The sequence below is a fragment of the Theropithecus gelada genome, chromosome X (genome assembly GCF_003255815.1).
Source record: "Theropithecus gelada isolate Dixy chromosome X, Tgel_1.0, whole genome shotgun sequence".
In the NCBI taxonomy this organism is placed as follows: Eukaryota; Metazoa; Chordata; class Mammalia; order Primates; family Cercopithecidae; genus Theropithecus; species Theropithecus gelada.
Window position 1 is genome coordinate 105,155,508 of NC_037689.1, and position 21,224 is coordinate 105,176,731.

Genomic DNA, 21,224 nt, shown 5'->3' on the forward strand with positions numbered 1-21,224 from the left:
CTCAAACAAGCCATTTCAAATTTTCTTAAAACAAATGAAAAAATAGAAAATCTCAGCAAATAAATAGAAATTATGAAAAACAACCAAATGAAAGATATAGAACTGAAATGTAAAATAACTGAAATAACAAGCTCACCTAAGGAGTTTGATAAGAGAATGCAGTCAACAGAGGATAGAAGAAGAAAACTTGATGACAGACAAATAGAATTTACAGAAAAACAAAGAAAAACTTTGCAGAAACAAATGAAAAAAGTCTCAAGGACTTGGAGGACAATAATAAAAGAAGTAACATTTGTTCCAGAAAGAGAGGAAAGAGAGAATGGGACTGAAAAACGTATTTAAAAAAAAAAAAGATTGAAAACTCTCAAAGTTTGTCAAAAGATATAAACCCACAGATTCAAGAAGCTGGACAAACTCCAAACAGAATAACTCAAATCCACACTAAGACACAAAATAATTAAACTTCTGAAAACTAAAGACAAAGAAAAAAAATCTTGAAAGCAACCAGAAAGAAAAAAATGCATTACTTAAAAAGGAATATCAGTTTAGATGACAGTAGATTTTTCTAAAACCAAGCACTGAATGAAAAAAAAGTATCAACAATGACTTCTGTATCTGGTGAAAATGTCCTTCAGAAATGAAGGGGGAGATAAAGATATTCTCACACAAAGTCAAATCAAGATAATTTGTTGCTAGCAAACCTACCCTTGAAGATTAAACAGAAAGGAAATGAAAACGGAAGACTTGGAACATCATATAAAGCAGCGATCCCCAAACTTTTAGGCACCAGGAACTGGTTTTGTGGAAGACACTTTTTCCACAGACGGTGGGAGGGGCCTGCAGGAGGATCATCAGGCGTTAGATTCTCATCCGGAGTGTACAACCTAGATCCCTTGCATGTGCAGTTTACTATAGGGTTCACGCTCCTATGAGAATCTAATGTCTGATCTGACAGGAGGCGGAGCTCAGGCAGTAATTAATGCATGCTCACCTGCTGCTCGCCTCTTGTTGTGTGGTCCGGTTTCTAACATGCTACAGATCAGTACTGGTCTTTGACCCAGGGGTTGAGGACCCCTGATATAAAGGAAGGAATATCAAAATGGGTATAGACAAGGGTAAATATACTATTCTACTTCTCGTTTCTTAAATCATTTGATGGCTGAACTAAAAATTATAACCCTATGTGATGTGATATTCAATGTACACAGAAGAAATGGCTGAGACAACCATACTTGAAAGCTAAGAAGGGTAAAAGGAATTAAATGGAATTAAGGTTTCTGTATTTCACCCACACAGTGTAGTGGTATGACTACACTGTTGTAAGTAATGCATGTATCTGGAATACCTAGAGCAACCAGTAATAAAACTATACAAAATAATGTACTTAAAAACACTATTAACAGAACAAGATGAAACCCCCCAAAAATATTCAAACAACCGACGGCAGAGTAAAAAAAGGAAAGAGAAGAACAAAAATCAGAAGCAATAAATAAAATGGCAGATTTAAGCTCTAACATATGAATAGTTACCTTAAATATAAATGTGCTAAGCATACCAATAAAATACAGAGACTGGAAGAGTGAATAAAGAATGATCCAACAATATACTGTTTATAAGAAATTCACTTCAAATACAAGGATATATTAATACACAGTTTGAAAGTAAAAGAATGGAAAGAATGCAAGCTTCATTTTTTAAAAAGAAATGGCTATATTAATATCAAATAAAGTGGACTACAGAGCAAAGAAAATTACTAGAACCAAAGAGAGACATTACATAGTGATAAAGGAATCAAGGCATCAGGAAGGCTAACAATCCTACATGTGTAGGCGACCAAACAAGAAAGCCTCAAAATACATGAAATAAAAACTGATAGAGCTAAATGGAGAAATAGAGAAGTCCACAATTAAAGGCGGAGATTTCAAAAAGCCACTCTCCACAACTGAAAGAACTACTAGACAGAAAGACTCCAATAATACAGAATCTGAAATTACAGTGAAGCAACAGAATCTAATTTACATATATAGAACATTCCACCCTACAGCAGAAAACACAATTTTCAAATGTCCATGGAACATTCATCAAGACAGACTGTATACTCACCCACAAAACAAACCTAAATAAATATAAAAGAACTAAAATCATACAAAGCATATTCTAATACCACAATGGGATCAAAGTAGCGATAAATACAGAAAAAACAACAAGAAAATCTCCAAACACTTGGAAATTAAACAACACACTTCTAAATGATAAATTAGTAAAAGAGGGATTCACAAAGGAAATTTAATAAGTATATAGAGCTGAATGAAATCACAATATAGGCCGGGCGCGGTGGCTCAAGCCTGTAATCCCAGCACTTTGGGAGGCCGAGATGGGCGGATCACGAGGTCAGGAGATCGAGACCATCCTGGCTAACACGGTGAAACCCCGTCTCTACTAAGAAATACAAAAAATAGCCGGGCGAGGTGGCGGGCGCCTGTAGTCCCAGCTACTCGGGAGGCTGAGGCCGGAGAATGGCGTGAACCCGGGAGGCGCAGCTTGCAGTGAGCTGAGATCCGGCCACTGCACTCCAGCCTGGGCTACAGAGCGAGACTCCGTCTCAAAAAAAAAACAAAAAAAAAAAAAAAAAAAAAAAGAAATCACAATATAACATAATATGTAGGTCACAGTTAAGGAAGTGTTGAGTGGGGTATTTATAGCACTAAATGTGTATGTTAAAAAATAGGAAAAGTCTCAAATCAATAGTCTGAGTTCACACCTCAACAAACTAGAAAAAGAGCAAAATGAACGCAGTACAATCAGAAGGAAGGAAATAATAGAGTAGATATCAGTGAAATTGAAAACATGAAAAGAATAGAGAATAATTAAACAAAAGCTGGCTCTTTGGGAAGAGATCGATAAAATTGATAAAAGAAAGACACAAACCACTAATATCAGAAATGAAACAGGAATATCCCTACAACCATTGAAAGGACAATAATGAAATACTATGAACAACTTTATACTCACAAATTTAACAACATAAAAAATGGGCCAACTCTTTAAAAACCACACATTCATCAAAGATTAACTAGATAACCTGAATAGTTCTAGAACCACTAAAGAAATTGATTTGTAATTTAAAAGCCCCTTTAGCCTAAAAGCCCCTTTAGTCGAGCACGGTGGTTCACGCCTGTAATCCCAGCACTTTGGGAGGCCGAGGCGGGCAGATCACTTGAGGTCAGGAGTTCAAGACCAGCCTGGCCAACATGGTGAAACCCGTCTCTACTAAAAATACAAAGATTAGCTGGATGTGGTGGCAGGAGCTTGTAATCCCAGCTACTCAGGAGGCCTCGGCTGAGGCAGGAGAATCACTTGAACCTGGGAGGTGGAGGATGCAGTGAGCTAAGATCTTGACACTGCACTCTAGCCTGGGCATCACAGTGAGACTTTGTCTCAGAAAATAATAAGAAGAAGTAAATAAATACCCCTATTTACATTATTTCTTTTAGAAAACAGAAAACAGAATACTTTTAAGATCATTTTATAGAGCCAATATTACCCTGATATCAAAACTAGAGACATAAAAGAAGAAGAAAACTACAGACTAATATCTCTCATGAACTTAGATACAAAAGTCCTCAAACAAAATACCAGGAAACCAAATTTTTAAAAATGTATCAAAAAATTATACACCATGATCAAGTGGGATTTATTTAACATATGCAGGGCTGGTTGAACATCTGAAAATCAATCAGTGTAATCTACCACTTCACCAAGATAAAGAAACAGAATCTTAAAAGACTATCAACTGAGGCTGAAAAAGCATTTGACACAAATTGATTTTTGACAAAGGTGCAAAAGCAATGTGGGGGGAAGATAGTCTTTCAATAAATGATGTTAGAAAAACTCGACATCCACAGACAAAAAAAAATTAATCTTGACCTAAACCTCACACCTTATATAAAAATTGACTCAAAATGGATCACAAGCTTAAATGTAAAATGTGAAACTATAAAACTTTTAGAAAAACACAGAAGAAAATCTTTGGGATCTAGGGCTAAGAAAAGATTTCTTATAATTGACACTAAAAGCACAATTCATTAAAAGAAAATGTGATAAATTGTAACTCATTAATTAAAGGTGTTGATACAACAAAAGGACCCTGTTAAGAGGATGAAAAGCCAAGTTACACAGTTAAAGAATATACTTATAAGCCACATATCTGACAAAAGACTGGCATATAGAGTACATAACAAACTCTCAAAACCAAACAGTAAAAAAATCAAATAATCCAAATAGAAAATGGACAAAAGATATGAACACACATTTCACCAAAGAGGCTCTACTGATGGCAATAAACATGTGAGAAGACTTTCAACATCATTAGTCATCAGGGAAATGCAAATTAAAACCATAATGAGATATCACTTCACATCTGTCAGAAGGGCTAAAATAAAAAATAGTGACAACACCAAATTCTGGCAAGAATGCAGACAATCTGGATCACCCATACATTGCTAGTAGGCATGTAAAATGGCACAGTACCCTGGAAAAGAATTTGACAGTTTCTTAAAAAACAAAACAAACAAACAAAAAACATGTAACCACCATACCACCCGACAACAGCACTCCTAGGCATTTATCCCAGAGAAATACTTATATTCATAATAAACATGTACACCAATGTTCACACCAGCTTTTTTCATAATATCAAAAAAACTGGAAACAGCCTGTATGTCCATCAACAGGTGAATGGTTAAACAAACCATGGTGCATCCAAAATACCATGGAATACTACTCAGAAATAAAAAAGAACAAACTATTGATGCTCATGACAACTTGGGTGGATCACAAGGAATTATGCTGAATAAAAAATCCAATTCCCAAAGGTCACATATATATGACTCTATCTACACAACACTCTTGAAATGTCAAGATTATAGAAATAGAGAACATTAATTGTTGCTCAGGGTCAAGGAAAGGAGGGGAGTGGGTGTGGCTATATAAGGGCAACAGGAGGAATCCTTGTAGTGATAAAACTGTTCTGAATTTTGACTGTAGCAATATCAATATCTTGGTTGTGATATTATACTATATTACTGTTAAGATGTTATCACTGGAGGAAATGATATAAAGACCATACAGAATGTTGTGTATTATTTCTTACATATACATGTGACTCTACAATTATCTCAAAATAAAAACCTTAACTTAAAAAATGAAAAAATACTATAGAGAAACATCATATACAGGCTCCAGAGCCTGTATATCCAGAGTTTGACTGCCTGAATTTTAATCCTGGATCAACCATTAACAAGTATGCAACTATGAGCAGATTATAAAATCTCTGTATGCTCTCGTTTTCTTACCTACAAAATGGGAATGAAAATACTGCCTACCTCATAGGGTTACTGTGAGGATAAATGACATGATGCTTGTAATGCATTGTCATCTTGCCAAACATACAGTAATTGCACAATAAGTGGTAGCTATTATTCGTAATAGTAATGATTCTATTATAATGATATTCAGAAGGCAAAGGTGTGCTGTTAGTTATTCAACTTCCTAAGCTACAGAAATCTTTCTCTTAACTGTTCCCTCAACTCAATCATTTAGCTAACTTTCAAATATTATTCTAAAGTTATCCAAGCAAATGTCTTGTACATGATAAATAAAATGAAACACATGCAAGTTTTTAAATAAATAGGCTTACCTAACAGTTGAAGTATAAGGTACAAGGTTTTCAAACCCTCTTGATGACAGTTCGTTTTGGTTCACAGTAAAGCCACTGGTGATTGTGGTAGTAGTGTTGGTGGTGAAAGTGGTGGTGGTAGTCGTTGAAGTTGTAACTGGAAAATAAAGTGTATAATGTTAGTAAGAAATGAGAAATTGTTTCATTTAAGCCTTTATCGTTCAGATTTAAAATTATGGAGGCATTTTTAAAAATACAAATTTGAACTCAAAGATGCAGATTTGAATTTAACACTGTTGTAATATGAAATAATAAATGGCAGGCCAGGTACCTGGATTAACTTTCCAGCTGAAAACTAAAAATCCTGGATAAATTCATAGAAAAATAAAACTTCTAACCAGCCCAATAACCATGAAAGAAATCAAATCAGTCTTCAAAATTCTTCTCATAAAGAAAACTCCAGTCCCAGATGTCACTGCTGGTAAGTTTTATGAAACTTTCAAGAAAAGAATAATTGCAATTTACAAAAGATCTCTGTACATCTATATCTTTGCATACTTACATGACTGTATCTGTGTAATTAATTCCTAGAAATAAAATTTCTAGATCAAAGTGTCAGCATGCTCTAAATTTTAACATAACTTGCCAAATTGCCCTATCTAAACGTTTGATTTTGCCAGTTTATGTCCCTATCAATAGGAAAGAGTGCCTATTTCTTTATACCACAGTCAATACTAGGCATGCATTTTTGCAAACCCTAGTCAAAAGCCTCTCAAAGCTTTATCTACAGCCCAGACTCTCTCTTATGTGTCTTTTTCTGTTACACCCCTATTAGAATGTCCTGCTCTCTATAGATAAAATCCTAAGTATCCTTCATGGCTTGACTCAAATTCTTTGTTCCCCATATTTATCACCTACTTCTCTCCTACTCATAGTTTCCTTTGGTTTTCTAAATTTCTGCAGCACTTTTGGGTCTTATTACACACTGAGCACTTAATGAACAATACACAGAAAATTGTGGCTGCTAGGGAACTGGGAAGGTTTTATTTTCTTCTTTTTGGTCTCGGTATTTTCAAATGTTCTTACAACTAGTAAATGTTGCTTCTGTAACAAGGAATCTGTTATGAAAATATAATGTACATGATTGTTTGTTTTATGTTAGCTTTGCTTTCCAAATTAGCAATAGTTTCAGATTAATGGCCACACCAGATAAATTCATAAACCATGGTGCCTGCTACAACCACTGACTACTCTGACGGAGGCTGGCCTGAGGGAACATTCCTGCTGAGGGAACAAGCTCAAATACCCATTCTTTGTTCCAGATAACTGTCCTTTTTGTTCCTGGTTCACAGTTGACTGGGCAGGATGGCCAACTGAAGGATGGGAAGCCATCCAATGTACTACTAGCAGCCTACCTGAGGGTCTGGCACAAAAAGCGCTAGCGAAACAGGATTAATATGAGTCAGAGTTTCATTTCCAAAAATTTAGCAATATGGAAAAAATCTGACTCTAGGCAGATACTGGGAAATATTTCCAAAAGTATAGAAGGAATCCAACTATAGGCAGAGAGACTTGATAGGACTGACAGAAGAAAGAGATGAAGTAGAAGTAAGGGACCATGAGCAAGTCACAATTAAGGATAAGGTAAAGCAGGAAGGCAGAGAAAGAGGTAAGGAAACCAATGAGAAATTTTAAAAAAGAAAAAAGTAGACAAAGGGAGAATAACTGAATTATGCCTATGCAATATTTGATTTGGCAGGTCCCTAAAGGTGCCTTAAGAATAATCTTAAGTTCCAATTTCCTTAAAGTAACAGTGTCATGGCAATGACTTTACTTGAATTCCACGAGACTCCATTTCCTTTTTGGCCACAAAGGTTCTCATGATAATTCCCATTCTTTATGTTAGCCCTTGTGAGGGTGAAATGTGCACCACAGAGGTAGACCATGCCCAATCACAAAGAAGCCCAGGAGTCACTATGGTTAGAACAGTGGAGAGATTACAGATTGGATCTTGCGTGATATTCTTTACAACCATAAGTCATCATTTTATTCATCTGAGAACAAAAATCTTATCTGAAAGGAAAACCTTCCTCAGAAATGCTAAAAATTAATGATAATGCCAATAGACTCCCTTTATTGATTAATTCACCCAAACACTGAGTAACTACTGCATTCAAGACAGAAATAATTTTTTTTTTTTAAAATGAGCCCTTCTTGTAAAGGAGAATATCTTCACCCAAAGATGGTTTTCTAATAAAGTAATCTGCATTTCCTAACATGGATAGGTATTCAAAGATGTATAATTGGCTAGGCAGGGTGGCTCACACCTGTAATCCCAGCACTTTGGGAGGCCGAAGCAGGTATATGACTGGAGGTCAGGAGTTTGAGACGAGCCTGGCCAACATGGTGAAACCCCATCTCTACTAAAAATACAAAAATCAGCCAGATGTGGTGCACACCTGTAATCCCAGCTACTCAGGAGGCTAAGTGAGCAACAGAGCGAGATTCTACCTCCAAAAAAAAAAAAAAAAAGAAAAAGAAAAAAAAAGATGTATACTTAAGAGGAAACAGCAAATTCTAAGAATGTGTATACACACACACACAGAGTATGGTACCATTTTTATAAAACAAATTTAATGTATGTCTGTATATGCTTAGAAAAAAAGTCTAGAAAGATAAACTGTTCTCTCTAGAGGGAGTGATATGTATATATGCATGTATGTATTGTTTTTACCTATAAGCAGCACAAACATAAAGGAATCCTGAGTCATTTTAAAATGGTATGATTATTTTAACTTCTTTTTTTTGTTTGTTTTAGAGATGGAGTCTCGCTCTGTCACCCAGGCTGGAGTGCAGTGGCACGATCTTGGCTCACTGCAACCTCCACCACCCAGGTTCAAGCAATTCTCCTGCCTCAGCCTCCCAAGTAGCTGGGACTACAGGCACGTGCCACCACACCCGGCTAATTTTTTCTTATTTTTAGTAGAGATGGGGTTTCACTGTGTTAGCCAGGATGGTCTTGATCTCCTGACCTCGTGATCCGCCCACCTCAGCCTCTCAAAGTGCTGGGATTACAGGCGTGAGCCACCACACCCGGCCTATTTTAACTTTTTATACAGTTTTATTTTTGTTATCTTTCATGCTATTTTTAAAGGCATAAATTAACTCTGGCATAGTCAAATAATATTTCAATTAATACCTAGTAAAGGAATGGGTTTGGAAGTTGTATCACAGTCTGATTTTGCAAATTACAACTTTAGTCTTAACCAGTTAATACAGTCAATACTACATTATCTGTGTAGTAAAGCAGAAGTATGGTTCTAAAAATAATACAAAAAACTACATACCAAATTTGAACTCACATTTAAATAAATCTCATTCTGATAGTCTTAAAAATCATTGCATAAAATAGTGAAAATAGTCTTTAAAATATTCTACTATCCAGTTTTCCTATCCTGTCCCTGATCAACAACTATACATCTTATTCCATGCCGGAAATGGACATCATCACCTTCCCAGACTATAAAAAGCAAACTTCTCTTAAAATTTGGTGATTATACCTAGGGCAGAGAGTAATCCCAAGTGGCTGTAAATCTGCAGATACAAACGCTGGAAAGCTGCTCTGCAAGACTGGTTAGTGAGATGAAGAATCTGAATAAGTAAATACACTTGAAGAGAAAGAAAGGTAAGTAGGGAAAAAGAACACCCCAAATTGGGGCTGTCAGGTTGAGACATACCTAATGGGGAGAAGGGTAAGTGCGTTAGGTCCTGGTGGGTGAAATGATGTGTATTAGTCTGTTCTCACGCTGCTAATAAAGACATACCTGAGACTGGATAGTTTATAAAGGAAAGAGGTTTAATTGACTCACAGTTCCACATGGCTGAGGAGGCCTCACAATCATGACAGAAGGTGAATGAGGAGCAAAGTCACGTCTTACATGGTGTCAGGCAAGAGAGCTTGTGTAAGGGAACTCCCGTTTATAAAACCATCATATCTTGTGAGATTTATTCACTATCACAAGAACAGCATGAGAAAGACCCGTCCTCATGATTCAGTTACCTCTCACCAAGTCCCTCCCACAACACATGGGAATTATGGGAGCTACAATTCAAGATGAGATTTGTGTGAGGACACAGCCAAATCATATCATGGTGCTAAGGGATGGGCTAGTGGCAAAAGTAGTATTTGTACAAAGGAATTTGAGACTTATATAGATAAGGGCTGGATATGACAGCATCATCAAAGAGGCTGCCCATTCATATTTCAGTGATTCAACCCATAACTAAAAGAACCAGGTTTTATTTTGTCATTGTTTTATGGGGAAATAATGTGTTACATTTTTTGCGAATATGGTAACTTGCAACGTTCTTATGACACACCCTTCACAAGTCTCATACATTGGCCAGTTAGCCTGCTAAACAGTAGAAACTCATAAGGTCATGTAAAAGAATAAATAAAGAGATGAGGCCAGGTGTGGTGCCTCATGCCTACAAGTTGAGCACTTTGGGAGGCCAAGGTGGGATCACAGCTTGAGCCCAGAAGTTTGAGACCAGCCTGGACAATGTAGTGAGACCCCATCTCTACTAAAAAAAAAAAAAAAAAAATCAGCCAGGCATGGTGGTGCACACCTGTAGTTCCAGATATTCAGGAGGCTGAGGTGGGAGGATCACTTGAACCCAGGAGTTTGAGACCAGCCTGGACAATATAGTGAGACCTCATCTCTACTAAAAAAAAAAAAAAAAATTAGTTGGTCATGGTGGTGCATGCCTGCAGTCCCAGGTACTCAGAAGGCTGAGGTGGGAGGATCACATAAATCCAGGAGATTAGGCTGCAGTCAGCTATAATCATGCCACTGCACTCTAACCTGGGTGACAAAGTGAGACTGTATCTTAAAAAAAAAAAAAGAGAGGGATGATATACATGTCTGTTTAGGAATAATTATTTTAAGCTTAAAAGGGATTGACTTTTAGTTTAAGCCAGATTAAAAAAGAGTCATTTCATCCCTAAGTAAACTTTTTAAAGTAAAAACAAATAAGACTGCTCCAAAATGGAGTATAACTTAAAAGACAGGTTTAGGTAGAAGACCCCTTATCACCCAGCTCACAATAGCTATGGGGCAATGGATAACCAAGTCTTCTTCCACCTACAACCTAACTAGCTCCTAACTGGCAGAAACAAATTTAGAATAGGTCTAGAGAAACTCCTGTAATCAACTTTAGAAGAGGGTCAACTTTAATAGAGGTCAAAACTTAAATTAACTTTTAGAGAAAAAAAGAAAACTTTATCAATCTCAACCAGCTAAACACTGTGATCAAGAACAAAAATTCTTAAGTTTGATGGTTGGCAAGAATTTGGCAGCTGTTTTGCCTGTAGTCATCTCAAAGAAGTAACATCATTGATATCAACTGTCTCATTCCACTCTTTGGCAATCATCTACATAAACATATTAGTGTACCTTTTGGATCCTCTGATGAGATGGTTAAAACCACTTAGCCCTAAAAGCCATAGAACTTACTTACTGCTTGTTATAAAGCACATTTCCAGTGAGAGCCCCAAGACATCCTGATACTTCTAAAATTTTATTAACTACAGTAGGAGCTGCTCCACCTGCTCCAGGGAATTTTAATGCAAATCCCAAGGTTATAATATTAAATGTTCTAGCCGAAGTTGTTGGAGCACCAACAGCAGAGAACAACATAATATTAACTATTACCCTTTAAATCAAAAACAGTGAGAAATTTATATAGTCTTTTTCATCTGAAGAGTCCTTTAGAAACTTTTGGTTAAACTTCAAAATACCGTGGTCAATCCATTTATATGAAATGTCCAGAAAAGGCAAATCTATGGAAATGGAAAACAGATTAGTGGTTGTCTGTGGCTGAGGGATCTTATTGGAATGATACAAATGCTCTAAAACTAAATACAGTGATGGTTACACAATTTGATAAACTTACTAAAATTTCTGGATTGCATACTTAAAGTAAGTTAATTTTATGATGTATAAGTTATAATTCATTAAAGTTAATTAAAAGATATTGTGGTCCCAATATATTTTCATTTTGTAGACAAGGACATCAGAGGGAGATAAGTGGGGGAACCTGTCAAAGGTCAGAGAGCAAGTTTTGACTGAACAATAATTTTAACTCCAAACCTTGGACATGGTCATATTCATGAAATCTATCATAGTTGAGAAGGATACTGCTTACATATATCAAAGTGGTTCCAGAATCATAGTCATGTCTCAAAATTGAAGTCTAAGTGGTAGAAAATATAAGTCACGTGGTAACCAATCTTAACTAATGCCTAACTATGCCAATAGCACAAGAGGATGGTGATGGTTAATTGAGCATTATTCATGCTCAATTAAGCATCAAACATTTTCTGGCTAGTTTTATTCCCAGGAATGGAGACAATCTTACTGTCATAGAGCTGGGGAGGGGGGCTATTACAGCTAGGATTACAACAAAATTTAATGATGAACATTATGATATTGTGAAGAAGAAACTTTGAAAGAAGTCAGTTTATAGAGACCTGTAAGAAAAAATTGCCTAAGACCTACAACTTTCTTTCTTTCTTTTCTTTCTTTCTCTTTCTTTCTTTCTTTCTTTCTTTCTTTCTTTCTTTCTTTCTTTCTCTCTCTCTCTCTTTCTTTCTTTTTTTCTTTCTTTCTTTTTCATTTCTTTTTCTTTCTCTCTCTCTCTCCCTCCCTCCCTCTCTCTCTTTCTTTCTTCCTTTCTTTCCTTTTTTTTTTTGTTTGACAGGGTCTTACTATGTCACCCAGGCTGGAGTGCAGTGGTGCAATCTTGGCTCACTGCAGCCTTGACCTCCTGGGCTCAAGCAGTCCTCCCACCTCAGCCTCCCCAGTAGCCGGGACTACAGGCACGCACCACTATGTCCGGCAAATTTTTGTATTTTTTGTAGAGACAGGGTTTCGCCATGTTGCCCAGGCTGGTCTCAAACGCCTGGGCTCGAGCAATCCACCTGCCATGGCCTCCCAAAATGCTGGGATTACAGGCATGAGCCACTGAGCCTGGCCTGAATTCAATATTTCCAACATTTGCTATTACTATACTAATGGAAAATGTGTAACAAAGAAGTTGAGGTTACATGATAATGTCTCACATCTCAGCTCAAAGCATCCAGATAGATGGTCCTCTTCAAGGGGAGAGGTCACAAGGCATCACACAATGTCAATTAGAACCCCAAAACTACAGCTGGCCCTTTGTCATGTTCCACTTCTGATAGGTAAAATGTAAGGACCACAAACCAGGTCGGTATGGAAAAACACACTATAGGAAGGCTCCAACATTTATTTCCCATTTTATCTTAGTCACATGGATAAGGACTTCTTCCCTTCAGAAATACTTGGCAAAACTCCCACTCTCCCTACTGTTAATAGCTTCAAGAAGTTGTTTCAAAGCATCACAATATTAATGAATTATATGCTTAAAGTTAGCATTTTAAGCTATAATAACCATGTTAACATAAAAAAAATTCACAGCTAAAGCCATGAGAATTAGGTTCTTAAGCAAAGCTACTATTGATATCAGCAATTATAAATGGGTTCAAGAATAATGATAATTTCTGAGACACAGGAGATCTGTAGCATATACTGGCAAATTGAGTAAGGTGGCCTCATGAGAAATTACAGTATTTTCTTTGGAATTAGTAACTTACATGAGAGCCCAATAGCAGCAGTGGAGGTCAAAGCATTTGATATTGAGGTAAACTGCATGGTGCTTGAACTAGTGGTGGTGGCAACAGCAGCTGCTGGAGCCAAACCTAAAAATCAAAGTAACAAATGGAAAAATATGTCACTAAAAATAATTTTTAAAAGTAAAACACCATTATAACAAGGTTCATCAATATGGAGAAATAAAAACAAAGCAAGGAAAAGCAGGTATCCTGAAACCTAATCAATAAGACAGAGTAAAAGCTTGATTAAAAAAACAGTTCATTGGTACTACTTTAGTATAGTCAGTCTTCTAGCATCATCATAACAAAGAAATTCTACTTTACTGAAAAAGAAGTCCTAAGAGGGGGGATCCACTTCCAGAACTGCAGCATAAAAAGTCCCATGAACCTGTTCCAAGTAAATCCATAACCAGCAAAAAGTTCCAGCAAAAAGTTGTTTTTTTTTTCTTTAAATTGGAAATGGCTAGAAATTGTTCTAAGAGCCCATAGCAAATGAAGAAACATTTATTCAAGAAAATCTGCTAAAACTCAGTAATCTAACAGTGACAGTCTATGGCATATGAGCCACAAAGCACTCCTTTCCTTTCACCATCCCCTTGTCTACCTTGACAGAAGCTACTCCCCAGGGAGGGGTAGCCAAAACTGGACTCCCTCTGCCCCCAGCTCCCAATCAAGGAATAGAGTATCCCAATGGGAGAGACAAGTAGCCAGCATTTCTTATCACTTCCAACACAGAGTTGAAGGGGCGAAATTCCTGTTGAGTATAGCCAAGAGTTCAAGGGCTCCCTTCCTTTACTCACAGGGTGGAGACTCAACCCCAAGCAGAGAAGGCTGAGAATACTGAGGCCCCAATCACCCTCACCCTGATTATCCCAGCCCAGTTCACTTGCAGGGTTGAGGTCCACACCTGAAGAGGTAAGCAGGAAGACCAGTGGCTACTGTCACTGCCCAGTACCCAAAGCACTGGCTGAACGATTCTGCCCAGGGATAAAGACCATTCATAAGAACAGAGAGCTCTCAAGCCATCCCCAAAAGAACCGACTTTATTGAAACAGAGTGTGAGGACATTCAAGTCCAAAACCTTACTCTAAAAAATGGAGATTTGGGAGGTAAACAAGTAAGAGGAGGCAGGGAGCTTTATGAGAAAAATAATTTAGGGTGTAAGTCGGCTAGTTTATCAGTGATAACCAGGGGGAAAGAAAGCTGAAAAGGGCTGTCCTGAAATCAGAAGAGTTAAGTACTGATGTACACTACAACATGAATGAATCTTGAAAACATTATGCTAAATGTAAGAAGCCAGACCAAACAAACAAACAAAAAAAAAAAGCTTCATATTGTGAAATTCTATTTATATGAAATGTCCAGAATAGGCAAATTCATAGACAGAAAGTATATTAATGATTCCCAGGGGCTGGGAGGAGTAGGTAATGGGGAGTGACTGCTAATGGGTATAGGGTTTTTTTGTGGGAGGGCGATGAGAATGTTCTCAAATTACATAGTGGTGATAGTTGTACACTATGGGACTATATTAAAAACCACTGAATTGTATACTTTAAAATGGTGAATTTTAAGATATGTGAATTATACCTCAATTATGCTATTATTAAAAAAAACACATTATCATCTCAATAGAAGCAGTAAAAGCATTTGATAAAATCCAATACCCTTTCATGGCACAAACACTCAACAAATTAGGAAGAGAAGGGAGCTTCCTAAACAGGATAAAGGGCACTAATGAATAAGCTATAGTAACATCACACTTAATGGAGAAAGACTAAATACTTTCCCACTACCATCAGAAACAAAACAAGGATGTCTGCTCTAACCACTTCGATTCAACAATACATTGAAAATTCTAGCCAGGACAATAGGCAGGAAAAAGAAATAAAACGCATGTAGATTGAAAAGAAAGAAGTAAAACTATCTCTATTCATAGATGACATGATCATGAACACAGAAAATTCTAAGAAATAAAAAATCTACTAGAACAATAAACAAGTTCTGTAAGGTTGCAGGATACAAGATTAATATACAAAAATAAATTACATTTCTATATTATAACAATGAACAATACAAAATGAAAGAAAGTAAGAATATAATTCCATTTATGATTGCTCACAAAGAAATACTCAAGGACAATTTTTAAATTACATAATGTACACAAAAATATGAAACATCATTTGAAGAAATTAAAGATGTTCTAAATAAATAAAAAGATATCATGTTTACGGATCAAAAGACTTACTATTGTTAATATGGTGTGAGAGACAGAAAACTGGTCCCCAAAGATGGCCTAATACCTAGAACCTGTGAACATATTGCCTTACTTGATAAAAGGGACTTTACAGATGAGATTAAGGTTAAATACCTTGAGATATCCTGAATTATCCAAGTGAGAAAATTTGATGACCCCAATCCTTTAAAGTAGAGAACCTTTCCAGGATGTGGTCAGAGATAGATGTGACTACAAGAGAATGGTCAGAAAGACACAAAATTGCTGATACAAATGGCCAAGAAAGCACATGAAAACATGCTCACTATCCTTAGACATTAGGGAATTGCAAATCAAAGCCACAATGAGATACTGCATTATACCCATTAGGATGGCTATAATCAAAAAGATAGATCAAGTGTTGATGGGGACGTGGAGAAATTGGAATTTTTTTACACTGCTGTTGGAAATGTAAAATGCTGTACCTTTTTGGAAAACTGTCTGGCATTTCCTCAAAGGGCTAACATAGTGTTACCGTATGACCCAGCAATTCTACTCTTAGGGATATATATATATATATATATATATATATGCTAAAAAGAGATGAAACATATATTCACACAAAAACATATATGTGAATATTCATGGCAGTATTATTCAAAACAGACAAGAGGTAGAAACCCAAATGCCTATTAACTGATGAATAGATGAATAAAATACAGCGTATCCATGCAATAGAATTGTACTTGCCGTAAAAGAAAAAGTAGTAATACATGCTACCACATGAATGAGTTTTGAAAGCATGCTAAGTGAAAGAAGCTAGTCACAAAAGACCGAATAATATATTATTCCATTTATTAAAAATATATGATTCCATTACAGAGACAAAATGTAGATTAGTGGTTGCCAAGGACTGGGGAAAAGGAGGAATGGGCAATGACTGCTAATGGGTAGAGAGTTTATTTTGGGGATGATGAAAATATTCTAATATGGCCTGTTGTAATGGTGGCTGCATAGCTCTGTGAATCACTGAACTGTACATTTTAAACAGGTGAACTGTACAGTACGTAAAGAATAAATGAAGGTCTGGAATAAATTTTCAGAAAACAGATTACCTGCCTCTTTAAAAAGAAAACTATAAGAATAAATTAATGCATAACGACACAAATAAGATTAATGAGTTACTTGAAAGCAAATTTCATATCTTTTCATCCCCACTACAGATCAATGCACATGGCACATAATAGTAATCGTTCAATAAGTGTTTCTGCTGAATTGAACCAACTTTTTCTAGACTCTAACACACAATCACAGATATTCTATTTCACCTTTAAAAGGAAAAGGTGCTTAATAAGTAACTGTACTTGCATCTATTATTGCCTGCATTCAACTGTCATGGTGACAAATGATGTAAGATTCTGCTATCCAAAACATCTAGGTCCTCTGGGGGTGAAAGAGACAGAAAAGAGATATGGGGAAGGAATTGGAAACTTTACCACATACAAAAACTACTTAAAATTTATACAGCGCAATACTCCTATGTTTCATTTAGGAGAAGAATCATATGTATACTTTAGAGAAATAACCAATTGTACTTTGGGAGGCCAAGTCGGGAGGATAGAGGTCAAGAGATAGAGACCATCCTGGCCAACATGGTGAAACCCCGTCTCTACTAAAAATAAAAAATAAATTAGCGGGGTGTAGTGGTGCACGCCTGTAGTCCCAGCTACTCAGGAGGCCGAGGCAGGAGAATCGCTTGAACCCAGGAGGCAGAGGTTGCACTGAGCCAAGATTGCGCCACTGCACTCCAGCCTGGCGACAAAGCAAGACTCCATCTAAAAAAAAAAAAAAAAAAAAGAAAAAGGAAGAAAGAAATAACCAATTGTATAGCGAAGGCATTTATATTTACAATTCATTACCTATCTGAGAGGTTGAATTTTTTTTTTTATTATTATACTTTAAGTTCTAGGGTACATATGCATAACGTGCAGGTTTGTTACATATGTATACTTGTGCCATGTTGGCATGCTGCACCCATCAACTCATCAGCACCCATCAACTCGTCATTTACATCAGGTATAACTCCCAATGCAATCCTTCCCCCCTCCCCCCTCCCCATGATAGGCTCCAGTGTATGATGTTCCCCTTCCCGATACCCAAAGGATTATAAATCATGCTGCTATAAAGACACATGCACACGTATGTTCATTGCGGCACTATTCACAATAGCAAAGACTTGGAATCAACCCAAATGTCCATCAGTGACAGACTGGATTAAGAAAATGTGGCACGTATACACCATGGAATACTATGCAGCCATAAAAAAGGATGAGTTTGTGTCCTTTGTAGGGACATGGATGCAGCTGGAAACCATCATTCTCAGCAAACTATCGCAAGAACAGAAAACCAAACACCGAATGTTCTCACTCACAGGTGGGAACTGAACAATGAGGTTGAATTTTTAATATGGGTTTCATTGGTACTTCAATTTTTTTCATTTGAAATTGCCTATTCATGTCACCTGCCCATTTTCACATCAAAGAATACTGTCTTATTACTGATATTTTCAAATTTTATTTTAAAATTACATAGATATATTGCATAATAGTGCATAATAGTGGGGGTTGGGCTTCTAGTATACCCATCAGCCAAATAGTGAACACAGTACCCAATAGATAATTTTTCAACCTTTACCCCCACCCCCAACTCTCTCTCTTTGGAGTCCCTAGTGTTTATTATTTTCATCTTAACGTCCATGTGTACCTACTGTTTAGCTCCCACTTATACATGAGAACATGTGATATTTGATTGTCTTTTTCTGAGTTACTTCACTTAGTTAGGCCTCTGGCTCCATCCAGGATATCGCAAAGGATATGATTTCATTCTTTTTACGGCCGCATAGTCCAATCAACCACTTATGGACATTTAGGTTGATTTCATGACTTTGCCATTGTGAACAGTGCTGCAATAAACATATAAGTGTAGATGTCTTTTTTATATACTGGTTTCTTTTCCTTTGTGTAGATATCCAGCAGTGGAATTGCTAAATCAAAAGGTGGTTCTATTTTTAATTATCTGAGAAATCTCCATATTGTTTTCCATAGAAATTGAGACAATTTACATTCCTACCAACGCTATTACTGATTTTTAATAAAAGTGTATATCAAGGCTATTTATTTTGTCATATGTTGCAATAATTCCTCTACCCCAGTTTGTCATTCAGTTTTTATTTTATTTTTATGTAGTCAAATCTTTCCAACAGTTTTTTTCTGGTCTATGTCTCCATATAATAGTCTGTGTCTTCATATCATGTTTAAAAAGACTTTTAAACATATGAAAAGGTGCTCAACCTAATTTTTAAGAGAAAATTGCAAATTATAACTACATTGAGAATAATTTCATTTAACAAATGACAATAAGTCAAAAACTAAACACACTCTGTTAAGGACACTATAAAGAAGCAGGCAGCCTCACAGGTTCCAAATGGGGGAATAAATTGGTACAACTATGGGAAACAAGTGGTCAATGTTTTAAAAATTACAAACGCATCTATCTTTTGAAACAGCCATACTTTTTCTGGAAATTTAGCCCCAAAAATATACTTGCATACCTGTAAAATGACACGTAAAATGATACCAATTGCATCACTGTTTGTATTAGTAAAGGATTGTGTAAACAACCCAAATGGCCATCAGCAAGGGACTGGATATATAAATTATAGCACATCCAGAGCATGGAATACTATGATCCTATAAAAAATACTGAGGAAAAACATACTGAGGAAGCTCTCTATGTAATGACTAATGTGAAGACATTCCAAATGTATAAAATAAGCGTATAAAGTTTTTAAGTTTAAAAAGCAAGGTACAGAATAGTGTATAGAGTATACTATTTATATCAAAAAAGGCAGAGGACTAAGAATACGTATTTTTATTTCTCAACAAACTCATGAAGAAGCTCTGGAAAGACATATACAATTACAGTGGTTAACTGAGTATGGGAAGGGGCAGGGGTAATAAAGATGCAGATGGGGAATAATATACCTATTTGTGCTATTTATAGTTTTTGAACCATTTGACTATATTATTTTAAACTCCTATAGAAATGCTTATCTCCTCAACTCCAGAAATATTATTTACATATTTTCATATTCACCTATGCTTTAAAAAAAAATTATGGTTTCGCTTTTATTTTTTTTTTTTTTGAGGCGGAGTCTCGCTTTGTCACCCAGCTGGAGTGGTGCAGTGGCACGATCTCGGCTCACTGCAACCTCCGCAGTGAGGTTTTTTTTTTTTTTTTGTAGTGACGGGGTTTCACCATGTTGGCCAGGCTGGTCTTGAACTCCTGATCTCAAGTCATCCACCCACCATGCCCTCCCAAAATGCTGGGATTACAGGCATGAGCCATGAGCCTGGCTATGGTTTTACTTTCTACCTTACCCCCAATAACTGGTTAGCCAGCTACTGCAATTCATTTATTCACTACTGTATTCTCTATCTCACAAATTTGAAATGTCACCTTCACAAGCACAGGTTTGTTTCTGTATGGTACTATAAAATATTTCACTGATTTTTCTTTCTATCCCTGTTCCATAGCACTAGAATTATTTTATTTTTATGTTACATAATATTTTAAATTTACAGGAAAAGAATAAATTTATAATAATTTTCACATGTTTTCTTGCAAGTTCTCATTACTTTCCTTAAAAAAAAAAAAAAAGAGGTGGCTAGTCTCATGCATTTATTCCCCCATATAAACTCTGAAATCTTGTCAAGTCCTTCCCTCCTTTCCTTCCCCCAATGATTCCCATTATGGTTTTACAAGAATTGCATTAAATGTATAGATTAATTCAAAGATAAATGACATCCTTATCTTATAGGGTCTGAGCATTCAGTGGGTCTTTTCATTTATTCACATCCTCTTTTACATTCATCAGTAAAATTTTGTGGTTTGCTTCATCTAAGTCATGCACATTTTTAAAAGTTTACTCCTATGCATCTCATTCTTTTGGCTGAAATTGTTAATTAGACCTTTCTCCATTATATTTCCCAACTGCTATTGCTTAAACATGGGAAAGCTATTGATTTTTGTATTATTTATTTTGTAACTGGTCATATTACTGAAACCTCTTCACTATCTCTAATTAAATTTACACTTGATTTATGCCCATATTTTAAAATCTTGATCATTTGTCCCAGATACTGGCATAATTTCAGGGGCCTGACCTTAAATCACATACCTAAAGATAACTAGGGGAGCAAATACCACTTAATATGATTTGCTTTCAAGTTAAATGAATCTTAGAAAAGGATTTAAAAGCCAAAAATCTTAGCTTCCTAATCATAGGACAAGATCAGAGTTGTTCGACATTACCAAATAAGTCTTTGCTGTGGGGGACTGAACTGTGCGCTGTAGGATGTTCAGCAGCATCCCTGGGCTCTCATGCCGGTAGCATCTCCCTAGTCTTGACAACCAAAAATGTCTCCAGATTTGGTCAAAATTCACCCATGGTGGGGCCAACTGTCTCCAGTTGACAACTACTGAACTAGAAGAAGGGTTCAATATCACAATTTCCTCCATCTAGTGCTATAAGGATCCCCAAATCAGCCTTAATTCCTTTATGTTTAAGAACTTAAGAA

The 21,224-nt window shown here is 36.3% G+C and overlaps 1 protein-coding gene across 1 annotated transcript in view; it reads right to left on the reverse strand.

Moving 5' to 3' along the window:
- NUP62CL (nucleoporin 62 C-terminal like) overlaps positions 1 to 21,224 on the reverse strand; it is an 83,210-nt gene that overhangs the window by 33,567 nt on the left and 28,419 nt on the right. The window contains exons 3-4 of the mRNA XM_025372595.1: positions 13,356 to 13,460; positions 5,699 to 5,834 (exon numbers count right to left, since the gene is read on the reverse strand). Coding sequence (XP_025228380.1) covers positions 5,699 to 5,834; positions 13,356 to 13,413 — 194 coding nt within the window. The 5' untranslated portion in view covers positions 13,414 to 13,460. The remainder of the gene's footprint in view (positions 1 to 5,698; positions 5,835 to 13,355; positions 13,461 to 21,224) is intronic.